Source organism: Topomyia yanbarensis, chromosome 3 (assembly GCF_030247195.1).
Source record: "Topomyia yanbarensis strain Yona2022 chromosome 3, ASM3024719v1, whole genome shotgun sequence".
Classification (NCBI taxonomy): Eukaryota; Metazoa; Arthropoda; class Insecta; order Diptera; family Culicidae; genus Topomyia; species Topomyia yanbarensis.
In genome coordinates, this window is record NC_080672.1 from 139,190,685 (window position 1) to 139,206,937 (window position 16,253).

Here is a 16,253-nt window from a genome sequence, read left to right on the forward strand (position 1 = left end):
TCTATTGAAAATCGGTTGAATTGAAATTGAAAAATTTCACGAAAAATGGGGAAATGTGCAAACACGAGCAGGGCCGTCAATACAGAGCATTTAAGAGGTCAATCAAACAAGGGAAAGTTATAAATATATGGGCTGAATTTCCTTTTTGCCTTATCATTCGTTACTTGGGTTGGGAAATAATCATAACAATTGTGTAGCAGATTCCGTAGAGGATACGATTACCGTAAATTTTGATAGAAATGATTTTGTAAAAGCATTAATTAGCCGCGCTTTGATTGGTGGTTTACTTGTTAGCGTCGACTTTTTGACAATGAACCACATCTGAGATAGGTAAAACGAATTGTCTATAGAAAAATGTTTTCATTTTGCATTTGATCATCGTTGAAATCAGTTCGTTTGTCGCCGGCGACCCGCTTCGTTAGTTCCTGGATGGAATACTCCCCGTTAGCAGCATCAAACAAAGGCGCTCTCAAAATTGCCTCCATCACTAGACGTGTACAGAAGTCGCATTATTAAACGTCGAAATAATATTCACAACAAACGTTCCTTATTAGGACCACAAAATTGTTCTCAGAAGAATTACAATTGAAATTTCCATTTCGTGCTTTGGAAAATAACTTCCCTCTTATCGGGTTAGTTATTTTCTATAATAATATCCGAAAAATGTACGATAAAACAAATAAACTGACCAATTGGACGGAAGCAAGAAAATACCTACAAAAATTTGAGTCAGAAAAGTGACATTGACGGAAAAATGCTTCGATCGTTTCTAAGTGTTTGGCAGCTGAAGTTGCCGTTGTTTTCCAACCTCAATTATTTGCGCTGTGATGTACGGAACAAACAGATTTTTGCGCGATTTGTTGGGAAATAATCAAAACAATTGTGTAGTAGATTCCGTAGATGATACGATTTGTTACCTTTTGTGTGTAGTCCTAAATAAGTCGATGGCATTACAGGATGTATCCACGAATAATATGGCTGGCTCACAAAAATGGTCGCATTTTTAATGTCATCGTGGTCCTTTCTTGTACACAACTCTTCATTTTTTTCTTTATTCATGCAAGTTATACATACGTACAAATCTAATACAAGATTCCTGATTACTTTTCTGATTGATTGGTTCAAACATTGTGTATTTTGGTTAAGTACAATGAAAGTTACAAACTATCGAAACGCGATCTTCGGTTTTTTTCCGAAATTTTGAAATGGGGTTTCTATTTTGAAACGTTTGTCGTAGTCACATTAATAGTTGGCGAAAGAAAAGATTTTCAAATTTAATTCTTTCTAATGGAATGATAGCGCTGAAAAGGGCTAATTCTCGACAAACATATTATTACGGTTTGTCTGAAATTTCCATTCAAAGTGGATTTTGACAGCTGGCTTTTAGGCCGTAATCACATGTTTGTCGAGAATTTGTTTGCCGAAGAAAATATTCTCCGGGTGATTTTTGTTCCAATTGTTCCTGCTTTCTAACACGGAGCTGCACAAATTAATCCACGGAGATGAATCATAATAATCACCTGGACTTGCTGAAACCGACTGAAATGACAATTCTTTCTGACCAGATTTGCGGCTTCATGAAATTAGCGGGAACCAATCAGGAACGAGCTTCAATCAGATGATTTGAAATCGTTTTTTTGTGTGTGTATGCTATCTTTCATCCATCAGAAATAAAAATGATGGCTTCTGCTAGTAGCACGTTTCACTACAAACTGATTCATCCACCAGTCGTGTGCAGCTCACAAATATTTCTCGGTATTGTACAGCCATCCGTTCGCGCCAAGCAACCAAATACGAATGTTGATCGAAACAAGTCTGTAGCGGACCTATATTTAAAACTTTTCATCGTTTAATTGTTCGGTTGGTGCACCATATTGACGGCTCTGGCCGAGATGAGCTGAAAATTTTCACCATTTTCGGTAGTTTTTGAAAGATTTTTTTAAACACAGTATTTTAGTTATTAATGCATGTTATACATACTCCAAATTTTAATACTACATTGCGGAACATATTTTCGATAAAATTGCCTTAAATCTCAAATCATTCTATTAAGTATGATGGAAGTTATTAACGTTCAAAATCTGACGCGACTGCCACAGCCGATATTTTGAAACGGGCCCCCATATTGAAACGTTAGAAGTATTCTACTTCAAAAATAATCGAAATAATATATCCAAAACCAACAAATTCGCTATCGGACAGCACAGGGTTACGTTCGCGCAAAAGAGCTCTTCTTTTCATTTCCATTGGAACATATGCTGATTGCTTGCTTATATCGATATACGCCGCATACCATTTTCTGGCAGATCCACAATAAGACGTTTACGTTCTCGCAAAATCAATTGCTTCGAGTCGAGACCGAGGAATCATCGGCCAAAAATAAATCTTGCTCGGAAGCCAAATGAGAACAAACACAGTATTCACCATATAGCGCAGTAGCCAGCACCCGCATACTTATAGGGGAGGGTAAGGTCATGTGGGGTCGAATAAGCACTTCTTGTTTTGCGGAAAACTCTGAATATCATTAGATCGGGTAATATTATAATTTTCAATTGCATTCAAGTCTACACAGTATTCTTCAGAATGAACCAAAGGCATACAGTTCCGCAATCTACTGTATCCCAATAATGTTATATGAAAAAAAAACATTAGCAAAACTCATGACACGGAATTAGCGTTTCGACTTAGTCTCATCCAAACATTAACTTAGTGTGAAAACTAATCTAGCGCTGGATTGACGTAAGCTCCAAAAACAGAGGCACAATTTGTGTTCCTAAGCCAGCCTCTAATTATTTATTTATTTATTAATTTATCGACACTTGGTTCGCCTTAGCAAGCCAATGCAATATGCACTATGTTATATTTCTCCCTAAGGAGAAAAATTTAGGTGCAAACCATTAGATGGTGGCGATATATATCTCGTAACTGGTCACGTTTCACTTGTGGAAAAACTAGTATCTTATTTTGGATTTTGCGACTTTCGGCCGACCAAGTCGATCTGCAAGATACTGATGAGACGTAAACTACTGAATATTCATTTTCATCTATCAAACTCCTGCCAATTGTTCAACATGTTATTTCAATGCAATGGCTGAAATTTGAGGTGTCAGTTGATTTGGAACAAATATATGTGGAGCATTGAGGTTTTGTCAATCATTAGATCATCATCATTGCAAACCAAAATAACATTTCAGTATATTTAGAATTATTATTTGAAAGCATTTGTTAATTTCATAGATGGAAGTACAGTTTTAAATCTAAAAAACTCAAGTTTCGCATCTTGTAGACTGTAGAGTGATCTCAGAAAAAAAATATTTTTATTCAATTATTTGAATAAGCTGTAAGGTTTTTAGAAACATTCGAGCTCAATATTTTCTGCTGTAAAATTGTTATGCACCTTCTTAGCTATGCATTCACGTAACTGCATACTAACTTCAGAAATGAAAATGCGAAACAGCAAACTAGTTATCTTATACTAATTTCCATACCAAATTTAAAATCATATTTCTGATTTTATTTGAAAAGCTATACGAATAATTCTCACAACTTTGCCTCGCTACATTTTAGATATTGTTGGAGATATGGAGAATTTTAGAATATTTGTTTATTTTCATACATCCATTGCCCTCTGTGTGACCACATGACCCTTGACATAACCCTACGTTCCCCTACCTACTTACTCTATACGATATAGCACAGAGAACGAAGAGCTTCCTTCATCAACTACCACTCCACAGTTCGCAGCCGTGCATGGATGGGACCTAATGGTTAAGACGCGGAAAACAAGTGTACCGACGAACGAAGTAGCTTTGAAGTGAAGTAAACAATTCCTTGACCTATCGATTGCATGTGCGATCGCGTTCATCTCATTCGCACCCAGTTCCCCTCAAATCCCGTGTTCTCTTCTGTTTCATGATATTTACATACGTCCGTTCGTTGTGGTCTATATATGCACTCACATCAATGGGGCGGCTGCTGGGATCGCGCCCCAAGAGTAGTCATGAGATATGCGTTCTGTCCAGAAGAAGTCAAAACTTACTTCCGTGTACAAATTCGTTTCACGCTGCTGAAACTGACGTCAGGTATAGCTCGCCGAAAGATGATTGGCTGTTAACATGTTTTCTCCGATTGAATTAGAAATGTATATGTATATAGACCTGAATCGGGAATAATTGATGTATGCATGCAGTTCAATTAAAAACCGTTCCATTGATTGCCATTTTGAATAAATTGCGATCATCGCTGTTCAAGTGTTGTTGAGTGCAAATACCAACACCAGACTGTTCGACTCACTGCTCTATTCGCTACGAAAATTGCATATCAATCAAGAAACCAGATGCACCACAGAACGAATTGATCGATTCATTAAATTTTACATACCGTAATCGAGGGTTTACGCCAAAAATAGATTTTTTTTGCTTCATACTCACGCACTTCAAATTTGAAACTGTTTAATGTTTCACGTATTATAGAATTACTTTTAATGATAGTGAAAAGAATTTCTGGAAAATCTAGATCGAGTATGAGATATAAATAATTAAAAATTGACGCAGTAACTCCCAAAGGTAGGCTACATTACGCCAAACAGTTCGTACTAACGAAATTATGTAAACTGCTTGATTTATATTAAATTTACGATTTGAATGTAGCGCAATACCGAAGAGTGCATATCAAGAAGACTGACAACTCTGTCCAGAATCTGGAGACAGTAACAGCAACGCCACTTGCGAGTAAAGGTAGTAATTCCCATAGTGATGGACACACACAAATACATATATATTAAGCTTCCTACCTTCCTCCAATATGGGGGAAGGAAAGAGATATCAGTCTTCTTAATGTGCAGTCTTCGGCAATAGCCAGGAAACTTGTTTTGGAGATTCAAGAAAATGCATATAAATCCCAAAGCGAAAAACTCCAAGCCGAAAAAAACACTGTTCAAGATTTACTTATTCATTGAGCCTTATGAACTTTGTTTGAGTATTTTTCTCAAAGTAGTTATTTATGTTTCAGCATGCAAAGGCGAATCAAAGATTATCCTCTGGGTAACATATTTTTGACAAAGATGCCACAGTTGACAATTTATCCATCCTTTTTTTAATCCAAAGATTTATTTGAAACGGCTCAATGCGTTAGCACTGCTGAGCCGTGGGTCTTTTAATTTTTTTTACAATAAGTAAAAATAAAAAAAATACTAAGAATGTCGCTGTTTGCTGCTGCGTGTTCAGATCCTTTTCCTTGGCGGTGAAGCCGCTTGGAGGTCATTCAGTCTGCCTTCTCTCGCGTTATTGTTCCCGTTTATGTCATCATCGGTACTGCTTTCTTACTGTTCACGATCAGAGGTTCTTATTCGTTTCTACGTTCTTACGGGTCGCTGTTGTAAATCCGTCTTCATCGGTGTTTACTTCTTTATTGGCGATGCTAGTTGTTGGTTTGGTTTTTCCGTAGTGAGCTGTATGGTTACAGAATTGGCATGTCGGGGTCTGCCCGGGATATGTGATTAGCGTTGTTTGCTTATAGGTCACGCCTTCCTTCGGTGATTTGCATTCGATAGTCATGTAAGAAGGTATTGGTTTAATCACTCGCATCCTCACAATACGAACGCCGTTGGGAATGTCGCACAGTGGGACGGAATCAAAAAAAGCCGGACATTGATATCTGCGACGAAACTATTGGCTATGCCACTTTGATGTCTTCGGAAAGGTTTCTTTATTTTTTAAGTAGTTTAATACGCTCGAACAGTCAACGAGTGCGGACGCCTCTCGAAGCGCTCCGCAAGTAATTTATTAATTAGTATTTTTTACCTACGTAAACAAACATCGCGCGCGTGCCTCGTAAGTCACAGTGCTATTGAACTTCATGTAATAGTAAAATAATACAGTGCGGTGTAAAAACTTGTAACATAAACGACGACCGCTTCCTCTGGAAGTGTGATTTTTGCAGCAGATCGTACCATGCTGCCTGTGTAGGCGTGCAGCGTAATCAGGAAAATTTTATCCGGGCATTTACGGTGCCTGTGTGTGCGGACCGCCAGCACATTATTAGGACAGAGGTCGACACACGCAAAATGATCTATCTACAAGATCAGCTGCTAAAATGATGAAGTCGCATACGGACACACAACATCGAACCACAGCTGACCTAAAGAGCCACAGTCTTGAATTGTTCGGTACCATCGAACAATTACTTAACGACGTAAAGCAGTCAATGCAAGTCGTCCATAAAAAGAACGAAAACATATGCAGTAAACTAGGTCAGCATTTTCATTCTTGTGACAATTTTTTTTTTCGAGAGTTGTCCTACTGGAGCTGTAGAGCTAGGTTCTCGGAAGGGCTCCCCGTCAGAAATACATGCTACAATTTGCAGACGAGACAGGCAATGTCGCCCACTAAAACACTGCATTAGGTCAATTGTAGCGGGCCGTGATTCTGAATGTGATATTCATTGTACGGTTCAGGTATGTGCGGGCGTAGGGACTCGCGATCGCGTGTATCATCGCGAAGAGCTCGAGCATTTGTACGTTAACGTGTTCGATCGCGTGTGCGTTTGTATGTCGCGTGTGCTAACGTGTATGTAACTTCGCGTGTATGAATTCCATTCTGTAACCGTGTGCCTTTCGTATATTCGCGTGTGTTCTTGGATAATCGCGCGCGGACCGTGAATTTAATACTTTATTTTTTGGTGTACTGCTAAGGTGCTAAAAGAGTGTGAGATCCTCCATATCACTAGAGTGCCCGGTGACGTCGCCATGGAACGCGTTGTCTAGTGGATATTTGCTTTATTTTTTTATTGGTCCCACTGAATGTATGGACCTAAGTTTTTAGGACAGAGAGTAATGGCTTCAGGACGTGACAGATTCATGAGCGCGCGAAAACGGACGTTTGTAGGTTCGTGTTTGAGACAGCGTTTGAAACTTCGTGAGTGCTAAAACGTTCTCCTTACTACCGGGGTGTTATTAAGTTTGCGCGATCGCGAACGTAGGTGTGCGTTGTTAATCGCGAAGGGCTTAAGCGTTCGTACCTTAACGTGTTTGTCACGTGTGCTCGCGTTCATGTGACTTCGCGTGTACACGACTGGATTTTGTAACCTTGTGGCATTTCCTATATACGCGTGCGTTCTTGGAAGGTGACGCGGACCTTCATTCTGATAGTTAGTTTATGGTGTACAATTCACATTCTGACAGGGAGTAAGTTACCCCAGTAACGCGGTATCCAGTGGATATGAGAGCTTTCTTTTTTAATTGATCAAATTGAAGGCAAGGACCAAGTCTGCTGATATCAAAGATAGAAACATCTGGAAGTGACCGATTCATGATCGTGCGAGTGCGGGAGTTTTTAGGTTCACGCTTGAGACCGCGCTTGAAAATTTATAGGAGCTGAGACGTTCACTTTATCACCGGGATGTTATCATGTTTACGAGATCGCGGGTGTAGTTGCCGGGGATGGTCGCGAAAGGCTCAAGAATTTGTATATTAACGTGTTTGTCACGTGTATGTGACTTCGCGTGTATAATTTTGATTTTATAATGATGTAGCGTGTATTCTTGTTCGATCGCGCGCGGACCGTGAATCTGATGATTAATTTTTAGTGTATGTTACAGATGGTAGTCCGTTTCCCTATGGAGAAAGTTGAGTTCCAGGTCATGTCACCATGATTGTTTAGTGAATATGAGCGTCACTTTTTTGATTGGTTAGTGGTGAAGGCATTAGTCCAGACTGTTAAACTTTCGGACCGGACCGTTTCATGATCGCGCGAGTGATGGGTTAATGTTTGAGACCGCGTTTGGAAGTTTAAAGATGCCACGTTTACTTAACTACCGGGGTGTTTTCATGTAGGCGAAATCGCGGGCGTAAGTATATGTGGATTATTGCAATTGCATGGTCGCGTTTGTGGCCAGGTTTGTGTTATCGCGAAGGCCACGAGCGTTTGTACCTATATGAGTATAGATAGCGTATAGTAGAGATATATTAAAAGGAATCAAAACATGCCGAATAAAGAAAACAAAGATGCAAAGCTAATTTATCCAGCCCGACTTTCTCCAATGAATAGAACCAAATGCTCAGATTGATCACCAGAAGTATTAGCCACTATTCTATCATATACGCCAGTTCTTCATCCATTTCCTGACCCAACTGTCACAAATACTCAGACGAATACATACATAGATAGACATACGACTAGCACATAACAGCTGTATACTAGTACGAAAAACTACGATTATCACAAAGCTACAACTAATAGGTTTCCACTTATTCTACTTTATTCAATTAATTTAATTAATAAATTAATTTAAATATTAAATTAATTTAATTATTAAATTAATTTATTTAGTCTATGCAAGATAACGAAGCCAACCGATAAATGGACACACAATGACTCCCTCCGTGAGCCCCGTCTACGAATACCACCAATAGAACAATATTTGCAAACATGGCACACAGCAAAAGTCAATCTACGTTGATCCGCCAGTCGGCCATGCCACCGCCCATAGACCAGTGGTTTAGCGTTGATATGCGCTGGTGCGGAGTATGAAAAGACAACATAAAAAAGGCGCATAAGCCCTCTCGGTCTCCTCGATGCACCACTATCGAGGCGTAATGCAATACCCATCTTAAAGTAATTGATGCTTAATGATGTTTGCAATACCGTCAAACCCCTAAACCTTGGTGAGGGACTTTTCAAGCGGGGTGGGAATTTGCTAACAAAATTGTAATGAAATTAAAGTTTAACAATGACTTTAAATAATCATTTAAATTTATTATTTTGGAATGCTCGTTCATTAAAAACGTGCGAAGACGAAATTTTCAACTTCTTGAGGATACATAATGTGCATATAGCCGTTGTGACCGAAACTTTTTTAAAACCAAATATTAAATTGAAGAGTAACTCTAATTTTGTTATTCATCGATTTGATCGAATTGTTGGATTCGGCGGAGGAATCGCAATAGCGATTAATCGCAGGATCAAACATTCCGTTACGCCGTCTCTTAACACCAAGGTGATCGAGAGTTTGGGTATCGAAGTTGAAACTGATCTTGGTATCATTTTTATAGCTGCAGCCTATTTGCCTTTTCAGTGCACTGGCGAGCAAATGAATTTCTTGAAAGGAGGCTTACAAAAACTTACAAGAAATCGGTCGAAATTCTTCATAATCGGTGATTTTAACGCCAAACACCGAGCCTGAATAATGCTCAAAGCAATTCCAACGGCAAACTACTTTTTAATGATTGCTCTGCTGGTTATTATTCAATTTTGTTCCCGAGTGGTCCTACATGCTATTCGTCTGTAAGGAATCCATCAACAATTGATTTGGTTTTAACAGATCAAAGTCACCTTTGTAGCGAATTGATTACACATGCTGACTTTGATTCTGATCATCTTCCAGTAACTTTTTCACTTTCTCAAGAAGCTGTTTCCAATCCTATTAGCTCAGTGTTCAATTATCACAAAGCGAATTGGGAAAGGTACAAAACTTATATTGAGAATAATTTTAATCATGACCTTGATTTACAAAATAAAGCTGACATTGATACGGCATTACAAAATTTAAGTAACTCTATAGTTGATGCTAGAAATTTATCAGTACCAACAACACAGAAAAAAATTAATGCTCCTATTATTGATGACGATCTTCAACTTCTGATTCGCTTGAAGAATGTTCGAAGACGTCGATATCAACGTTCTTGTGATCATGCTATGAAATGTATCTATCAGGATATACAAAAAGAAATTAAACATAGATTCACACTCTTAAGAAATGAAAATTTCGCGAAAGAGGTTGAACAAATCAAGCGAAATTCTAAACATTTCTGGAAACTTTCTAAGGTTCTTAAGAAACCTAAGAAACCTATTCCAGCTTTGAAGGAAGGTGACCACATACTTCTTACAAACGAAGAAAAAGCTCAAAAACTTGCTCAGCAGTTTGAAAGCGTCCATAATTTTAATCTCAACGTTGTGAGTCCTATTGTAACCGAAGTCTTACAAAAATATGAAAACGTTTCAAATCAAGTATTGTCTCTAGACGATATTGTTGAAGCGAACTATGATGAGATCAAATCCATCATGAAAAAGTTAAAAAATATGAAAGCTCCAGGTTATGATGGATTTTTTAACATTCTTCTTAAAAACCTTCCCGAAATCACCATGAGATACTTGGTCAAAATATTCAACAAAGGTTTTCAATTAGCATACTTCCCTGAAAGATGGAAAAATGCCAAGGTTATTCCTGATTTGAAGCCAGATAAAAACCCAGCAGAAGCATCCAGCTATCGACCAATTAGCTTACTCTCTTCTATTAGTAAATTATTTGAAAAAATCATCCTAACTAGAATGATGTCATATATCAACGAGAATTCTATTTTTCTTCCTGAGCAGTTTGGATTTCGTATTGGGCATTCAACTACTCATCAACTTATGAGAGAAACTAACATGATAAAGGCAAATATCTCAGAGGGCCAGGCTTGTTATTTGCTCACACAATGTGCCACAAAGAGCGAAATGCACCAATGGAAAACAGAGCAGCACCAAAACACTACGATGTGCAGAACGACCGCACAAAGACAAACTTGAAAACGAAAAAGAGAAATATCTGTGCACCAAGAGCTACACAATTTCGTTCAAAGAGTCACCTTGAAGAGCCACTTTTTTGTGCCTCCCCTCACTGGCAAACAGGTGCGAAAACGAATCAAACGAATCAAATCAATACAGGTAGAGTTTGATCGGAAGAACGTTTGGTAAATGTTTTTTGGTTGCCTTCTCTGCTTCTGTGCGCGTGGGACCAAGATTCACACTAAAGAGCCTCTTTATTTCTACTCTTTGTGGTGTGCAGCCGTGGAGTAGAATGCACGTTTGGGAGCAACACACATCGGAGTGAAGAGGTTTATTGTGAAAGAGAAGAGCGGTGGTTCGCATGAAAAGTGCAAAGAGCGTTTTTATTGTTCTCTTTATTTGCTCTGAGGTGCATTACAATCCTGCAGAGAGCTATTCCACTGGAGTTGCTCTTCTAGACATCGAAAAAGCTTTCGACAGTGTTTGGCACAAAGGTTTAATTGCCAAAATGTGGGATTTGAATTTTCCAATTTACATAATAAAGATAATTAAAAATTATCTTACTAACCGTACCCTACGGGTTTCTTATCAGAATTGTAAATCTAATAAGCTACCCGTTAAAACAGGCGTCCCTCAAGGATCAAGCGTCGCACCAATACTATATAAAATTTTTACCTCTGATCTTCCAAATCTACCTACAGGCTGTAAACAGTCACTTTTCTGTGATGATACTAGCATCTCAGCCACTGGTAGGAGTCTTCGTATTATCTGCAGTCGACTACAACGAAGCTTAAATAATTTCAATGATTGCCTGAAAAAATGGAAAATTTCCCCTAATGCGGCATAAACACAATTGATTGTGTTTCCGCACAAGCCAAGAGCTTCTTCTTTTAAACCAAATAATAACCATATTATTAAATGTAATGGTTTGAATTTAACGTGGTCAGATCAAGTTAAATACTTGGGTTTGATTTACGATAAAAAACTCACTTTTAAGGATCACATTGAAGGAATCCAAACAAAATGCAACAAATATATAAAATGTTTTTACCCTCTTAATCCTGAAAAAATCCAAACGTTAATTCTATTTGCTTCAAACCGTTTAAAATTCATATGAAGAATAAATGCTATTGTTATCTCGCGCACACATACTTTCTATATGTCAACTGTATAAACTATGTAGTTATACATGCATATCGTTATAGAATGGTGTTTTATGTGCCTAATAGTTATGAAATGTGAATGTAAGATTAATATTTCTTGTAAATACACACATTAAGTTTATGTGCCAGCAAATAGTGTCTATATGCCTCCGTTAATTGCAAAAATCTATGTGTAAAATCAATAGGCATAACATTTACTTTTTTTTAGTGTAAGAATTCTAGGCTCTGCCTAAAGAACAAACTATTAATTTATAAAAAAAATATTTAGACCGGCAATGCTATATGCAGTGCCAACCTTGTTGTGCTACTAGGAAGAAAACGCTTCAAAGGATTCAGAATAAAATTCTGAAAATGATTTTGAAGCGTCCTCCCTGGTTTAGCACAAATGAGTTGCACAGACTCGCAAACATAGAAACGTTAGAAATTATAACGAACGGTATTATAAGCAACTTCCAACAAAAATCGTTGCAATCTTCAATTGCAACGATTAGCTCTCTTTATAGTTTATAAGATTTGTTTAGCTCCTTATCCTGAAGACAAGTAGGTTTAAAACATCGTACTGAAAAAAATACTTAACTGCAAAAGCATATTATAACTTGATAATAATTAACTGAATCATGTAAACAATATGGATGAAAAGTCACCACTTGTGGCAGAACACCCAATATACTAAATTAGAAATGTAATGCAAACAAAACAATATAATCAAATAGAAAATAATAATAAAAAAGCACTTTCTGTCGGATCGTTCCCGGGATGAGCTGTTGCATGATCCGGATTCCTTCATGAGAATACATGAATTTCCACGAACTTAAGGAATTAATCGCAAAAATTTTGTGTGTTCAGTTGAAGCCGTTAATCCGTTAATGATTTTTAAAAGTTTGGAGTCGTTCCGAGAGCTCCAATGGAGATGGCGAAGCATCTCTATTGGCGCGTTTACCGTATAATCTGAAGCATAAAATAACTTAGATACCCAATCATAAATCTTTTATCGCCAATAATGAGACATCAAGAGCACGTCAGAAAATCTTGATTGATACCCTTCGATACAGGTTTGACCGTTCCAACCAGTAACGTGGGTGACGTCATGTAAACTGTCGTATACGAATTACCATAGCTTAATTTAATACACTAATAAATTATACGAAACTGCCTTGCAGGAATGGTTTCTGATAAAAAAAAAATTAGAAATTTTGGTTAAGTACGACGGGCAAGGTTGTTGGAAACTGTGACCATTAAGCTTTCTGTTTCCCCATGAGTTACCCGCCGATTTAACTTGATTTCCGGTTAAGATATCAACGATTTATAAGTTTCTCAGAACATTACAAATTCGACGTTCAATAATAGTAAATATGAATGCGGATTCTACTCGGCAGTGATTTGTTTGGCCACATGCAGATATAACTCAATGCGTATGGTGCTACTTAAGATTCGAGTGATTCTACTATTCTTAGATGAGCCTGGGCTCCAGCTCGGGTGCCTAGAATTAAAAATCTTCGACATCTTTGGTTGATTCTCCGTATTAGCAAGTTGGATTCAGATCGGGCTTCTCAAATTTTAAATTTTCGGGTTCGGGTTTTCAAATTTTATAATTCGCAGGTCGGGTCGGGTTCAAAAAAGGTTTTACAAAATTTTCATTGTCAGGTACGGGTCGGGTTCGGGTTTTTAAGTTTTAAAATGTTCGAGCTCGGGTTGGGTTCAGGTTTTCCAAATTTTATAATGTTGGGCTCGGGTCGGGTTCGGGTTTTAAAATTTTCATGCTCTCGGGTTCGGGTTGGGTTCGGGTTCGAAAAAATTTAAACCCGACCATTTCTAAAACATATAACATAAACAAGGCCCATTGGCCTTCTCGGTCTCCTCAATGCACCACTATCGACTAGAGATGCCATTGTGCCAGATTTTTCTGGCACAGCTATAGGTTTTGGCAGCTTCCAGACAAAAAGATAAATCTCTCATTTTGCCAGATTTTTATGTTTTGGAAGTTGCTACATACACATTTTGAAAAATTATGTAATAATATCCCAAATTTTACAAAAATCGATTAATGCACATTCTATGAAACTAAAATATATGCCAAATTTCGATGACTTTGAGGTTGCTGTCACGTTCCAGATTTTGTCAGAAATTTTTAGTTGAACTGCCAGATTTTCTTTGAAAAATAATGGTAACCCTGCTATCGAGGCATAATGCAATAACCATCTTAAAGCAGTTGTTTTTCAGAGGTTCTTCGAAACTGATGCACCAATATGCTTGATGATGTTTGCAATACCGTCAAACCCATCAAGCTAGGGGAGGGTTAAAAAATGCAATTACAAATGTATGGGAATTGATTGAAAAGATTAACATTTTTTTATCGACAGAAAAACATTTTAAAACGTTTTTTTTCTACGGAAATACCGTAGTATAATTTTTACATTATACTGTCTCAATAACAATCACCTTTAAGGTAAAAAAAAAAGTTTTGTTTTTTTAAGGAACTTATTTTACTTTAACATTCACTATTAAGGTAAAATTTGTTTTATGTGTTTTGGTTAATCAGCAGTATTCTTGAAGGATCGGTAGGCCACTGCAGTTATTGTTTGAAATGCTTTGGCGTTTGTAATATATTCACAATGTTGACAGAAACATCTTTTAATTTATTTAACATACAGGATACCATAATTTGACCATTCATCATATCAAAAACCCTAACATAAAAAAACAACGAATGCATACAGTTCCAGACCTTTTTCAGAACCATCGAAATATACCGCATACCCTAACCATCATAAACAACTCGAACACGAGCTCCGGACGTCTAGCTTAACCAAAAATAACAGCTTACCATTTGGCAGTGGTTTCCATCTGCAGTTCATGGTAGGACACGGTGAAGGAAAACTTGGCCGCCCGCTTGTTGACACGCTGCAGCCGCTTCCAAACGCTTCCCATTGTTTACTTTCGGTGCTTTCCGTTCTATCTTCGTCTTCGTCAGTTTCCGTCCCTCGTTCAGACCAGTCTACTTTGCCTTCTGAATTAGAACGACACTCCTCCAGGCGGTATATCTTACTTTCCCCCACACGGGGCAATACTTATAGCCAGCTAGCAAGACGACTCAATTCACGCCCTTATGCTGATAAGAATCTCCCGTTGTTGGGTCCCTCTTGCTTCTTCCGTCCACAAATAACACACTCCTCTTTGAGCGCTAGCGCTTCCACGGGAGCTGTTTATTTTTTCTCCAACCGCACAGCACAACACGTCAATTATAATTTGCAACTGATATTTTCACCTCTCCGCGCAAATCACTACAGCCCAACCACAAAAGGACACCATTCAATGGCAAATATATCAAAATTTTCCGATATCTCACTCTCCAAATTAATCGGACAGCAAAAATGAAATCGACGACTACGGCGATGACGATGATTTATGTTTGCTGTTCAAGGTTGAAAATCATTTTTTCACTGTTGTTTTTTCGTCTGTTGTATGGGATTATCACTTTTCAGGAAGTCTGAAATCATCATCTTTCCCGAGCCAAGGTCCTGTTCAGAACAATTGTCGATTATATATTCCGCTTAGGATACCCGCGCGTCGCCATAATTTGAATCGAACGAAACACTTCTAACACCACGAATTTTACTGTTAGATCTGGGATTAATGGAAAACACTTGGATTTGAAAAGAAAACTGTTCTCGGTAATGCTACTGAGTACACTTCTGCTACTGGATGGAACTGCACAAAAAATATTAATGAAATTTTGACAGTTCTGACTATGAATGGGGCGTAAAGAGAAATGGCAAAGAAAGCTCGAAAGATTCATTCCGAGGGGTCGCTGGATGTGAAGCCCGCCTAACCGATGCAGATTTCCAACGAAAAAAAATCATTTCAGGATTTTTCTTATAGACTTTTCTACGGCTCATGTACGCCCGGATAGAATTTTACAATAGCATTTACCCTACAAACAATCATAAAACAATAAATATTATAGTTATTACTGTTTCAACATTGTTCGATGCCAAGTTCTCACAGTAGATTTACAATAAAATTTCATGTAACAATAAATTTCGCTGTTCAGCAAAAAACTGATACAGTGCATTCACATTAAATTTTACTGTTTTCGAAAAAAAATGTATGGAGAAAAATTTATTTTTTTAATGTTAAGATACATAACCACCCCCCTTTTTCACTGTAAAAGTCTATTTTACATTGAAATTTACTGTAAAAACGTTAAAGTTTATTGTTTTTGTATTGTAGCATAACACTAAAACCACAGATAACAGACGTTTAGGCTAGAACAAAATTTCTTCAAAAACCTGTGTAAACTTTCAAATTGATAAACGTTGGAAATCCGTGTTTCACTATTGCCATCTGCGCAACTGTGTGCTTCACATGTTTGACAGCTGCACTCTAACTGCATTGTATCGATCACTGCGCCATCTGCAAACGTTTGCCAAACGTGTTTCAGACGTCTGATTTATTCGGAATTTCAGTAGCGGGTATTTACACACGATTCAAATCGAGCCTAAACGTCTGTTATCTGTGCTAAAACTTACTGTAAATTATTGTAAAA

At 37.8% G+C, this 16,253-nt stretch overlaps 1 protein-coding gene across 4 annotated transcripts in view; it reads right to left on the bottom strand.

Annotated features, from left to right (window-relative positions):
• LOC131692721 (EH domain-binding protein 1) overlaps positions 1-15,410 on the bottom strand; it is a 67,590-nt gene extending 52,180 nt beyond the window's left edge. For all 4 annotated transcript variants that reach the window (XM_058979945.1, XM_058979947.1, XM_058979946.1 and 1 more), the window contains exon 1: positions 14,532-15,410. In XM_058979945.1, the coding sequence (XP_058835928.1) occupies positions 14,532-14,635 (104 nt within the window). In that variant the 5' untranslated portion in view covers positions 14,636-15,410. The remainder of the gene's footprint in view (positions 1-14,531) is intronic.
• Between the last annotated feature and the right edge of the window lie 843 nt (positions 15,411-16,253).